General features: G+C 39.6%; 3 protein-coding genes across 4 annotated transcripts in view; all 3 read left to right on the top strand.

Moving 5' to 3' along the window:
• Positions 1-4673, top strand: part of LOC101474626 (neuropilin and tolloid-like protein 1) — a 34970-nt gene extending 30297 nt beyond the window's left edge. For both annotated transcript variants that reach the window (XM_004565303.4, XM_004565302.4), the window contains exon 10: positions 3584-4673. In XM_004565303.4, the coding sequence (XP_004565360.1) occupies positions 3584-4109 (526 nt within the window). In that variant the 3' untranslated portion in view covers positions 4110-4673. The remainder of the gene's footprint in view (positions 1-3583) is intronic.
• A 430-nt stretch (positions 4674-5103) lies between these two features.
• On the top strand, positions 5104-7168 carry atpsckmt (fATP synthase c subunit lysine N-methyltransferase). Its single transcript, XM_004565305.5, has 4 exons — positions 5104-5730; positions 6420-6557; positions 6651-6701; positions 6792-7168. The coding sequence occupies exons 1-4, from the start codon at positions 5455-5457 to the stop codon at positions 6951-6953; spliced, it is 627 nt and encodes a 208-aa protein (XP_004565362.1). The 5' UTR covers positions 5104-5454; the 3' UTR covers positions 6954-7168.
• A 111-nt stretch (positions 7169-7279) lies between these two features.
• The window catches only part of LOC101475102 (E3 ubiquitin-protein ligase MARCHF6), a 23379-nt gene continuing 18184 nt past the window's right edge, over positions 7280-12474 (top strand). Inside the window, exons 1-7 of the mRNA XM_004565304.6 lie at positions 7280-7546; positions 8585-8684; positions 9304-9377; positions 9494-9637; positions 10193-10265; positions 11292-11472; positions 12019-12280. Coding sequence (XP_004565361.2) covers positions 7528-7546; positions 8585-8684; positions 9304-9377; positions 9494-9637; positions 10193-10265; positions 11292-11472; positions 12019-12280 — 853 coding nt within the window. The 5' untranslated portion in view covers positions 7280-7527. The remainder of the gene's footprint in view (positions 7547-8584; positions 8685-9303; positions 9378-9493; positions 9638-10192; positions 10266-11291; positions 11473-12018; positions 12281-12474) is intronic.

Genomic DNA, 12474 nt, shown 5'->3' with positions numbered 1-12474 from the left:
AAAGACGTGAAAATATACAGCATAAAGAAAAGTGTAAGAGACTCAGCAGCAGATTAGAATAACAGTTATACATTTAATAAATCACCAAATGAATCCAAGAAACGAGCAAACCTGTTCCGACAATATGAGTTTGTATTCCCTCAGCTGCAGACTCGCTGCTGTTTAAATGTTTGAAAAGGAAGATTAGATATAAAAAATGTCAAACATAGACTCAGTCTGCCTTCACATTTGATATGAGGCCAGCACGTATAGTGGCCTCAGCAGGCTATTACTGAAATACACGTGCTATATCATAAACTATGATATAAATAGGGAGGTCCTATTAACATATTTAGTTTTAAAGGACACCTTCCTGCCTTTAGTCTCCTTCATGAGCAGTATTAGTTTTCTTCTAACATCCAGAAGTCTGCAAGATGTGTTTCATAGTTTGTAACAAGCCTTTGACAGGTAAACATAACATGACCGAAAAAGCAAAAAAAAAAAAAAAAAAAAAAAAAAGAGAGAGAGAGTGTTGACATAAGAAGAGAAAATGCTCTCAATTATGGAGACAGGCAAATGGTTCATTTATGTTTGATGTGTGTTTATTCTAGGGTTGCTCAATTAATCGAATTTTAATCACGATTACGATCTGGGCTTTCAACGATCATTAAAAATGACTGAGCCGATTATTAGCCCCTCCCTCATGCTTTACTCTCGCGCTGCTCCGTGTGGCAAATCAAGCGCACTGCTCTGCATTTCGAACACGCCTCACAACAATTAAGAGGACCCGAGGGAAGCTCGGAAAGCTAAGCAGAAGTTATTTGGAGAGGAGTGGACTGCCGTTGGTTGAAAAGAGAGGTAAAAAAAAAAAAAAAACTTCAGTGGTGTGGAAACATTATGGGTTCGCGGAGTCAGACGTGGATCAAGTAGACACAGTGTGTAAACTTTGCTATGGTGTCGTAGCTGCACCACAGAGCAACACTGCAAAGTTTACATTTTTCATTTATTTCTTTTATTGCAAACATTTGCACTGTTATCAGTATTTGCACACTATTTTATATTATTTTTTAAAGTCATTATTCAATACATTGTTATTGTTAACCCTTTAAAGCCGGTCAGAGCAGCATGCTCGTTTTGTATAACTATTTTTAAATCCCTGTAGAACCTGAACCGCTAAGCTAGCACAATAAATTTTTTTCCATATGAAACCAGAGGAGTTGTACTTACATCTTATGCCATCAGCTTGTCCTAGGTCACGGTTTCCTTCCACATATAGCTTTGCAAAAATTGCATAAAAAGCGCTTGCAGGAACAAAAACATAATATTCCAGAAACACGCTTTGCCGATCTGATCAGCTGTTCTTAACACTTCCCACATTGAAAAAGACGTCAACGCGAACTATCGCAAGTGACGTCATTTTCGCGGAAAATGTAGTTTTTTACTTGTAGGCCTTAGAACTCGAATTGCACTGCTGGAAATAGTTTATTTTGATGCACATGCACATTCTTTGCAAATTTGCATCATAGGATTGTTTTTTTGTTTTTCCTGCAGTGTATATAAAAATTGCTGTATCTCCAAAAATAAAACTATGAAGACACTCAAAATAAATTTCCTGTTGTTGTAAACTATTTTTTGCAACTTTTTTGTATTTAAAGTTTTGAGGGATAAGCCTCTTAAATTTCTCCAAGTAGAAATATATGTAAAAAAAACAAAAACGATTTTCAATTTTTTTGTAGTTTATTGCACTTTTTTGCAATTAATGTAGTTACTATGGACTTAATACATACACATTTTTAAAATATGGGCTATAACAGTTGTATTGATGTATAGCAACTTGAAATGCTCCCACAAATGGCACTACAGCATGTAAAAAAAATATTATAAGCTCTGGCGGACTTGGTTCTATGGTAGATCTTAAAGGGTTAAATAAATATCGTCAAATAATCGTGATCTCAATTTCAGTGAAAATAATCGTGATTATCATTTTTGCCATAATCGAGCAGCCCTAGTTTATTCCTCCCTAAATATCGTCAGTGAAGTTTGCCATGCACGTCAGATTTTCCTGCGCATTTTTATACCTCTGCCAACAGAGAGAGAGAAAAAATCACATTCTAACAGACAGCTGGTGCTTAGAATACAGCGTGTGTTTTTAATATATTATAATTATAATAATGCATAATTATGTGGACATGCATATTAGGTCGTTTTTTAGTGAAATATAATCCCTCCAGAAAGGGAGGAAAAGCCCTGTAACTTGCTTTAAAACTAAATATGTTCCCTAAAACGGTGGACAGAGCTACAGACCCATGACAGCCTGACACAGGTAGCCAGCAGCTATGACCAGCACTACTTGTGCAGTTAATAAAAGGACAGGTAATGTTTGTCGCGTTGTTGCACACACAGCACGCTCGTTTGTTTCAGTTCGTCAGTTGCAACAAGACAGCTTACCAACGTGTACGTAATAAGCTAATACTCCTGGGTGCTATACACTACAGTGTACGCTGTACACCTACTTACTGGTTTTGTCGCATCAGTCTGTGTCTCTGAGTTAATTTGTGTTTCTCCTACAGCTCCGGACCGCTAAAAATGCGCGTGCTCTTTGTGAGCTCGTTCCCGGCTCGTAACCAGCGCGTTCTGCCGTCAAGGGCGATCACTGGTTAAATGTGATCATGTGACTGATGCAAGCCAGATCCTTTTATTTAGCAAAACTGTGATTGATAGTTAAATATTATTAAATATTATTGTTGAGGGGCACAGACAGGACTCCGCACGCACACACACGTTAATATATATATATATATATATATATATATATATATATATATATATATATATATATATATATATATATAGCCTCAACAAAAGGGCACCTTGGGCACCCATCAGGAAAGGGGCGGGTGCTCAAGCCCCTCTAGCCCCCCCCCCATCTGCACGTGCCTGCTACATTATAAACAATTCAGTCCTTTATGGAAACTTAATATCTTTTAATAGAACTCTAATGTTACATTTGTTGCAATTTCTGCTGCAATCTTGGCCATATCTCTGTTGAAAAAGTAATTTTTATTGTCAGTGACAATTTTACCTGGATAAATAACAGATTGCAGCACCTACCTTGTAACAGCAATTGTAACAGCAGTTTGCGGCTCAAAGTGACTTGATTTCATTCATAAGAGATACGTTTGACAGATTATAGGCAATACGTTTCATTAAGTTCTAATAAACATATATAGATATGCTACGATCATTACAGTATCATGATATTGATGATGTCCGTGAAAGGATTTGTCTGGTTTTCAATTTTTTTGCTTTTTGACTGCAGTTTAGAAATGTGCATATGTATAAATGCTTGAATTTCAGACCTTTAGTTTCAAATTGCACATGAGCAGCCAGGCATGTTGAAAAACCACGTGCTGGCATTTTGTTCTTTCTACTTTTATCTTACAATTTATTCACATTAATGGGAATTTATACACATTTATCATTGTCTGTGTAGCTACATTCAAAGTTTCTGTTGCACATTCCTAAACGTTTATTGTATCTGTACTCTGGAACTGTAGGTCTGGATGTCTGTGCATGTACTCTCTTTACCTCTTTGGATCCACAGAGATGATTTTGATCCTGCCCTCCTCGACCCCGGTTTTGAGCCTCCTCACTATGAACTCTGTACTCTGCGCCGTGCCCCCTCTGGTGAACTGACCGATCCTGCCCTGGCCGAGGACTTTGACAAGTTCCACAAGCTGAGACGCTCCGAAAGCAAATGCATCCGTGACCACCACTGTGGCTCTCACCAGGGCAGTGTCCACGGTAGCCGCAGCAACTTAAGCGTGAGGGACGCCACCATTGTACCTGATGGGGGTGCTCTTGTGCCCCAGTTGCAGCCAGTGATGGTGAACCAGCAGTCGCCCCGACTCTCTCACCACAACACGCCGACGAGTCGACGGAACATTGTGGTGATGAAGCACAGCTACTCACAGGACGCTGCAGGAGGGTACAGGGCAGAGGAGGAGGAGGATTTAATGATGGATGATGGTCCCACCACCAGTCAGCACCACATGTACCATCATCCAATCCACCATGGCCCATCAGGGCTTGACCACACGGTCCATCGTACACTGTCTAATGACTTCTAATTAAAAGAACAACAAAAGGTCCCAAATGAAATTGCAGTAAAAATTAATATTGCAAATAGAGGTGGCCAATTTTTTTTTTTAAAGGTTTTTACCTAATATGGTCAGTAGAGTTCCTTTTTCTCAGACATTCCAAGTAATTTCCAAGAATGCAATCCAAAAGTCTTTTTAATAGTAATTCCCAAAAACCAAAGAGTTTAGGAGCTATCTTGAATGGTACACTGCTATGTCAATGTAATTCATGAGAGATGGTTCCAAGGATGAGTAGGCCTATTTTGCTGGATCACAGTTCCATTTTTTCCTTTTTAGGTTCCTTGTTTGTTTAATGTTTTCACTCTAGGCTAGAATATGTCACATAGATCAAATCATATTTAAAATAATATAATTCATTAATTGTTTTGATGTTTGAAGTGTTTCCTATATGGATGAACATGCCTACAACACCAAAGCAAGAAAAATGCAATTATAAGTGTTATTTATCATCCGATTTACATGTATGTCAGGTCATATTGTGGCTGATTTATTTCATGTTTATTTACTGAATTAAATATTTACCCTCTGCTTGAATTTGACCATGGCACAGCATATTAATCTGTGTGTGTGTGTGTGTGTGTGTGTGTGTGTGTGTGTGTGTGTGTGTGTGTGTGTGTGTGTGTGTGTGTGTGTGTGTGTGTAAAAGTCAGTTCATCACAAATGAAAAACATTCAAATGAATTTGAATTTAAATATACATTTGAAAAAAATGTCAGAGTTTAGCCACCAGAACATTATTCACAGAATTCTGGCATTTCACACAAAGTTTATCAGTGATTTTCATAAAATATCTCACATAATATATTCAATGTTCAAGGTTCTATATTTGTCACATGCATAGTTATACAAGTATAACCACAGTGAAATGTAACCATTCATTATCTAGTTACTTTTAAGTTTGCAATTGGAAATTGGTGTTTATTATTATTTGTTATTTTTTATATATATATTTTATTTATTTATTTTTAACCACGCTCGAAACATAATGAAAGCTAGCTTGAATGGGAACGAAAGCGGGGAGGAACGGTTTGTAGTTCCTCTTTGTTATCCACTCGGGCCGATTATAGCCTTGCACAGGTCGTGTATTACAATGCTTACATGTTACAATAACATATAAATAGCAGGACTTTGAACTATGATAATCTCTTTTTTCGTAACTAAGGACAACATAGACTTGCAATTTGTTCGAACAATATTTAATTTCATTTATGAAAACTTGAGGTCGAATAAGTAAGAGCTTGCTAGCTGAAACACAGTCCCCGCTGTCATTCATGGAGTAGAGTGAACGATTGCAGACGTTGCGTTAAACTAGCGTCATGTCACAAGAGGACCTCCTGCTGGACTCGGGACAGCCTAATGAGGATAACAGGGACAGAAAGGGCAGGAGCCGCATTGGGCTCGTCGTAACAGGTTTAGTGGGAGGGTCGCTGGTTGCTCTGTACGCAGTGGCTGCTCCGTTTGTAGCCCCTGCCCTGAGGAAAGTCTGCCTCCCGTTTGTCCCGGCCACCACGACTCAGGTGGAAAACGTCCTCAAGGCGTTAAGGACAAGGTCGGGAACCCTGGTGGACATAGGCAGCGGAGATGGAAGGATAGTAAGTACTGTTCTGCCCTCTGAGCCCCCTCAAGAACTATAAAATTATAGTTGCAAGAAAAATAAAAAGGTATTGAAAGCCTTTAGAGAAACCATGATTTTATGCAAGGCGCAGTTATAGATTAACAAAATATAATCAAACTTTAAAAAAAAAGGCAAAAAAAAAAAAGCTCGTAAATCATGTCTGATCAATCATGTCTTAGTGATTGCTAAGGCTTTATCATCTACAAGCTCCAGCAGGTGTGTCCCGTAGCTGTTCAGGAGAACAGGGGACCAGTTCCGCCCTACAGACTGTTTAGTTTATGAGTATCTGGGATGTCATGTGGCTGAACAACTGTTATGTTGTTGGTTTACTTTTGTGCTTTGGATCGTGTCTTACACCTTTTGCCATCCTGTCCTAAGCTTCAGGTCAGGTCATAACTGTTGTCCTGATATCGTCTGTTCTTTATACAGTTTTGAAATAGTCCTGGTCTTATGACAGCTGGGCTAGGCTTAAAAAAATCCAGGGCTAGTGCAGTGTTAGGCTTGAAGGTTACCACGCATGAAGGCCAGAGGGTTAAAAAAAAATTGAAACTGTTTTTGCAAACAGCCTTAAAGGGTGAAAATTTAATTTCAGTAGCAACCAATCTAACATGATTTACAAACGTGTGTGTGTGTGTGTGCTATACTGTTTCCCCTTGCTTCTTGCAGGTGATTGCAGCAGCCAAACATGGTTTTCGTGCGTCAGGGTTTGAGCTGAACCCCTGGTTGGTGTGGTACTCTCGCTACAGGGCCTGGAGGGAGGGAGTCTACCGCTCCACCTCATTTCACATCTCAGACTTGTGGAAGGTCAGTGGTTTCTGAAAACAAACCTTTGTTTTACAGACATCTGCTGTAATGAAGTTAGTCATTTAGCATGTTACTTCCTTTTTCCTTTCTTAGGTCAGCTTTGCTCAATACTCCAATGTTGTCATTTTTGGAGTCCCTCAGATGGTGAGTACCTCTGTGTCTCACCAAAATGCAGAAACTTGTGGAGTTCAAATCATCATGCTAATTATGTTTGTTTGCTGCTTTTATCTTCAGATGGAGAAGCTTGAGCTGAAATTGGCAAGCGAGCTGCCTAGCACAGCCAAGGTGGTGACCTGTCGCTTCCCCTTCCCTACGTGGATTCCTGAAAGTACCGCGGGGGAGGGCATAGACACTGTATGGGTGTATGATGCAAAGACATTTAAATCACACCTGTAACATAAGAAAATCAAGTCTAGAACACCATTCTACTCTCAGATTATTTTAAAAACTTTTGTAAAAATTTTGATAAAACTAACTGTAACTGGAAATAGTTGCATATATCTCTTAACATTTAAAACCACAAAAACAGGAAAAAAGGAAAGGTCAGTGCTGTACATTTGAAATGTGTGACCATGTGAAATGACCATGACAATAAAAATGATGATTGAGTATTACTGTTTATTGTTGTATAACGTTGCCCATAAGTTTCAGTGCAAGTTGCGGGGATTATACCAGAGTCCTAGGAGGAAGCTGCACAACTGGGAAACTGGCTTGTTGCGCGGAGCTGCCATCTAGTGGTGAAACTATCACATTAACACTTGTTGTTTTGTGTACCGCTAGCTGATGAGCCATGAAGTAAAACAAGCTGAATTTAATTTGAAACGCATGATGACGTCAAACTTAACAGGGCACTGAAATAAAAAGTCTTTCTAGAAATGTTTACATCTAGATAGCCGGCAGTCATCGCTGCTGCACGGACTGCTTAAATCCAGACTGCTGTGGAGCAGGGCTGCTTTAGCAGCCAGCCAAGATGGACACCGCTGAGGAAGGTAGCTAATGCCCAAACTTGATTACCTTAGCGCTAAATGGTAAAGTCATTCATGCTGACTTTGCATGTGACCTAACCGGCCCTCAACTGTTGTTGGTAGCAACGACCACGACTCCGTTGTCTTAAACTTCAGCAAAGGTTCTCCAGAAGTAGAGAAACCGCTAGCCAATTAGCGTTAGCCAGCCAGCTAGCTGGCATTAGCTTACACCCTATAAGCTGTCATGTCTATGTGGAACCAGAAATCCTAGAACGCATTACATGGGCACTGGATAGTGGTTACAACGTAGAAATTGTAGAGGGAGTCCAATTCACAGTGAAGCCACACGCAAAATTATCTAATTATGAGTTAACCTTTAATAAGTTGAGCCATTGAAACCGTTATGGGAGCGTACCGAACAGTATGACATGATAAGCTAGCGGTACGTTGGTAAGGTCGGCAGGTTAGCGCATTTAGGCTACCATTTGACAAGGCTCATTCACAACTTTGCGAGTTCAACTAAAGAGAAATTGTTATTATGACGAATGCTCTCGACATACTCCAAAAGCCTGCATTTTATAGTATATTTGGACTTCCAGAAAACAAGCCCATTATATTTTCCCTGAGCGAGAATGAAATTGTTTTTAGCCACTAGCAAATATCTGAAGGATATACCATAAATATATATAGCTAAGGGTGGTATCCTAACTCGTGTCATGCTCCTACTTCTTGGGCTAATTATAGTCATTTTATTTTTGTCATGCAGTGACACTGATAATCCAAGGATTTACAGTTTGCCCTAGTCTGACCTATACTGTTACAGTCACTTTAAATACGAATCCAATGCACAGACTCAGTCCTGACACATGTACACTGTTAGCGTTTTGTAGAAAGGTATTAGTAGTTTTGTATTACGGCTCACATGTGTTTATTAGTGTGGCTCAGTATATGTTTGGTGGGGTGTTTTGTTTTTGTTTTTGTTTGTTTAAAAAAAAAAAAAAAAAGCACTGCCAGACTGTCTTTAGCTATGCAGATTCTTATCACTGTGTGCCTTTTGTACAGCCGATATCTGCCGGGTATGTCGGTCAGAGGGGACCCAGGACAAGCCCCTTTACCACCCTTGTGTTTGCACCGGCAGCATCAAGTTCATCCATCAGGAATGGTATGCGAGTGAGCAAGATGTTCATGTAAAAACTTTATGGTTTTCTCTTTTCGCTTGCTTTTCATGGCTTGCAGGTTTTGGTTTTTGGTCACATGGAAGTGCACGTGGTTGTGCAGTCCACAGAAATTACTAGATGTGAATTTCCAATTACATTTGCAAACAGTTTGATTTATCCTGCAGACCTTGTCTTTTTTGGAGGGGGGCAGTCTCACTGTGATGCTGTAAGATCTGCCTTTCATGTGGATGTTGGTTTGGTCATCTATTTAAAAATAAATAAATAAATCTAGAGCTGCCTCTTTCAAAAGGGGTAATTTGCCCTGCCATACTGCAACCGTTTTTCAAGAATGCTTTAAAAGTATGGGGGGAAAAAAAGGTTTCAGTGTGTTGACTCGGTCTCAGAATTCCCCAGATCGCAATCTTACCAAGGTTAATTAATGTAGGATTTGCTGGAAAAACAAATGTGATCCACAGAGGACCCACCTTGCTTAAGGACTTAAGGATGTGTGCTAACATCTTGTTCCTTGATACCCCTGGACATGTTCAGAGACTACTGAGGAAGATTCTTGTGCAATTCTCTGTGAGACATGGGTAAATTCACTGTTTCATTTTGTTTTCACAGCTTACTGCAGTGGCTGAAACACAGTAGAAAAGAATACTGTGAATTATGCAAACACAGGTTTGCATTTACACCAAGTAAGTTGTTTTTATCAAATCATTCAATGTCTTAAGACTGCATTCATTTGTTGTTAGTGCCTTCAAATGCCCAGTTATTATCTGACAATTTATTTCTGTATTGCTCTTCTCATCAGTCTATTCTCCAGACATGCCATCTCGCCTGCCTGTGCAGGACATCTTTGCAGGGCTGGTCACCAGTATTGGAACAGCCATCAGATACTGGTTCCACTACACACTGGTGGCCTTTGCCTGGCTAGGTGTGGTACCGCTCACAGCATGTAAGCCACATCTTGGAATTGCAACTAACGATTACTTTCATTATTTGTCAGTATATTTAAATAATAATTTTACTCTAAACATAAGAGGATTTAAAAAATTTATTAAGCTTTCCATTACCTGAACATGTCCTAACACACTTCCCAGTGTTTGCATATGAAACCACAGTATCAAATGTGAAACAAAGATTTGGGGAAATTTTATGTTTTAAGTGGAGGTAAAACATTTGAATTGGTTAATTGACTAAACGTACAACCAGTAAAAAAAAAAAAAAAAAAGATGCTTGAAAACAAATAGTTCTGTGGACCCAAAGGGGCTAATGTTTGACTAGCATAAATAAATCACATGTGCTCTAATTAGATGTTTCAGTTCAGCACAGCGTGAAATGTAACACCATAAATGTACAAATTTGAAGCAGTTTGGTTTTAGTTATAAACTAGTTGAGAAGTGATCGCCATGTTGGGGGTTTTGTGTGTGGGGCTTTTTTTTGTTTTGTTTTTTTAATTTATTTATTTTTTTCCCCGTCAATTTTGCTTTCATTCTGTGTTTCCCAACAGGTCGTATCTACAAGTGTTTATTTACCGGCTCTGTGAGCTCTCTCCTTACCCTGCCATTAGATATGCTTTCAACGTAAGTGTCTGCTTTTGGTTTTGTGCCTCCTCTCTCACAAAGTCAAGCTGCGTTTGTTCTGTCGTGTACTTTGCTTTCTTTATGGCTTGCACAGTGTTGCTGTTTAAATCAGTGCGTCCCAACGCTTTTTATTTATTTTGTGTTCTTCTCATGTTCCTCACAGCCCTATCAGAAGAATGCATGGCATGTTTCACATTTCGTCATTTGGATTAGTTTGACCTGAATGTTGTTCATAAAACGTACCCTTTTCTTTTATTTCTCCTCTGTCTCTCAATCAAGCTGAACTACTGTCACTAGCAACTCTGAATAACCCAGAGATCATGGGAAACTATAAATTTCTGTTCCAGAAAGACTGTTACTTCTGAGTTTATCTCAGACTCCTTCCCTCCCACTGCACCAGAACCAGCTGATTTACACTTTATTTCTTTTCCTCATTCATAAAGTCGCTCTTTAAATGCAGGCTGCTGACAGTCTGTTAAAATTCAAAGATTCAGTCGTTAAATGATGTCAACAACATTTTTAAGGTGCAGATTCTGAACCCCAATATATTTTCCACTAAATCCCCTAAATCAGTCTCAGTTGGTCCAAGCGCCATCACAAGCCAAAATAGGATTTTGGCACAAGCCAAAATAGGATTTTGGCTTGTGATGACCTCTTCGTGGGCGCTGACATTTTCTCTGCTTTGTAGCGTGCATGCTAATTAGCTCTGCTGTGTGGTGCAGTGCTGCTCTTTTCCTCTCTGTTCACAGTGCTGCATCTTTGCTTGTTTTCAAACTTATGTGTAATTTTCATCCTCCAAATGTGTCCATCTACATGTCCATGAACAGACAGCAAATGTGGAACTGGTTTTGTCCAATGCAAACATTCTGCTCTGCAGTCCTCCAAAATCCCAACAACACAATATCTCGTCAGTGACTGTCAAATGTTTCTTTGTAATGGTTGCAAAATCTCATTAGTGGCAGAAATAGTGTTACTTAAATAATCTGAATGTTTTTTGAAAATTGATGCCATGTCTCCTTCTCACAGGCAAAACCTGCTTGCTGACTGCCTCCAAGGCTGTTTTGTGGTCACATGCACACTATGTGCCTTCATCAGCCTGGTGTGGCTCAGAGAGCAGATTGTGCATGGAGGCGCTCCTCAGTGGTTAGAGCAAAATCAACCCCCACTGGTTCCTAATCAGCCCAACGGCCCTGCACCAGCTAATCAGGTGAGTTTTGTTTGTTTTTGTTTTAATTTATTTTTTCATCCTCTTTAAATCGGAGCAAGAGTGGGGCTGATAAAGACTTCCTAAATTCTGTTAGCTTCCTGCTACAGTTTACCATTACTCTGACATGGTTGGCATAGCAACAGACTCATATCTGTAAAAGTTTGCTAGTTAACGCTCAAAACAGTTTCTAGTGAAAATCATACATTTTATAATCTCTGACAGCAGCAGACAGATTTGGCCAGAGGTGTTGTGTTTTCGGGTTGTACATGTGTCTCATTCTAACACAGTAGCCCGTTAATGATGTTCAAAGCTCCCTGTGAATATTTAATGTGATAACGATGGAGTGATGAATTACATTTTGCATCCCAAACATTAGTGGTCACATCTGGACAATGTGGATATAAACTCCATAGTGACCCCAAGACAGGAGTTTGATTAAAATACTTTCTGTTTTTCAAATACTGAGCTTACATAAGCACAAAATTACTTTATTAACTTTTAGCAGGTTTTATTAATGAACTGTCATGTCTTTCATTATATTCACAGGGTGTGGGCGGTAACGCTGCAGCCAATGCTCAGGATCCTGCAGATGCTGAAGCTGCCCAGAATCCTGCAGAGCTTGGTCCAGATGGGCTGGCGCCTGCTAACGTGCATGTAGCTGGCAACCATGATGAGGCAGAACTGGATGATGATGAGGACGATGATGATGATGATGATGATGATGATGAAGGGGAGGATGATAACGAGGAAGAAGAGGATGATGAAGGGAGGGATGAAGATGCTGCCGATGCCAATGATGGAGGACAAGGTAGGCGAGCATTTTTCGGAACGTTATCTTTAATGTGTTTGTTTTAAACACTTGCTGTTCTGCTGTGGCACCGTTACTATTTCTTGACAGATGAGTGGTTCTGGACGTTTGTGGCTTTGAATCAGTAATGTTTGAAAAGCCTTCAGCACGACGTGTACTAAGTCTTACAAAGTCCTTGGAAGGCCTTTGGGTTT

The sequence above is a fragment of the Maylandia zebra genome, linkage group LG18 (assembly GCF_041146795.1).
Source record: "Maylandia zebra isolate NMK-2024a linkage group LG18, Mzebra_GT3a, whole genome shotgun sequence".
NCBI lineage: Eukaryota > Metazoa > Chordata > Actinopteri > Cichliformes > Cichlidae > Maylandia > Maylandia zebra.
This window is presented reverse-complemented; position numbering and strand designations above follow the sequence as displayed.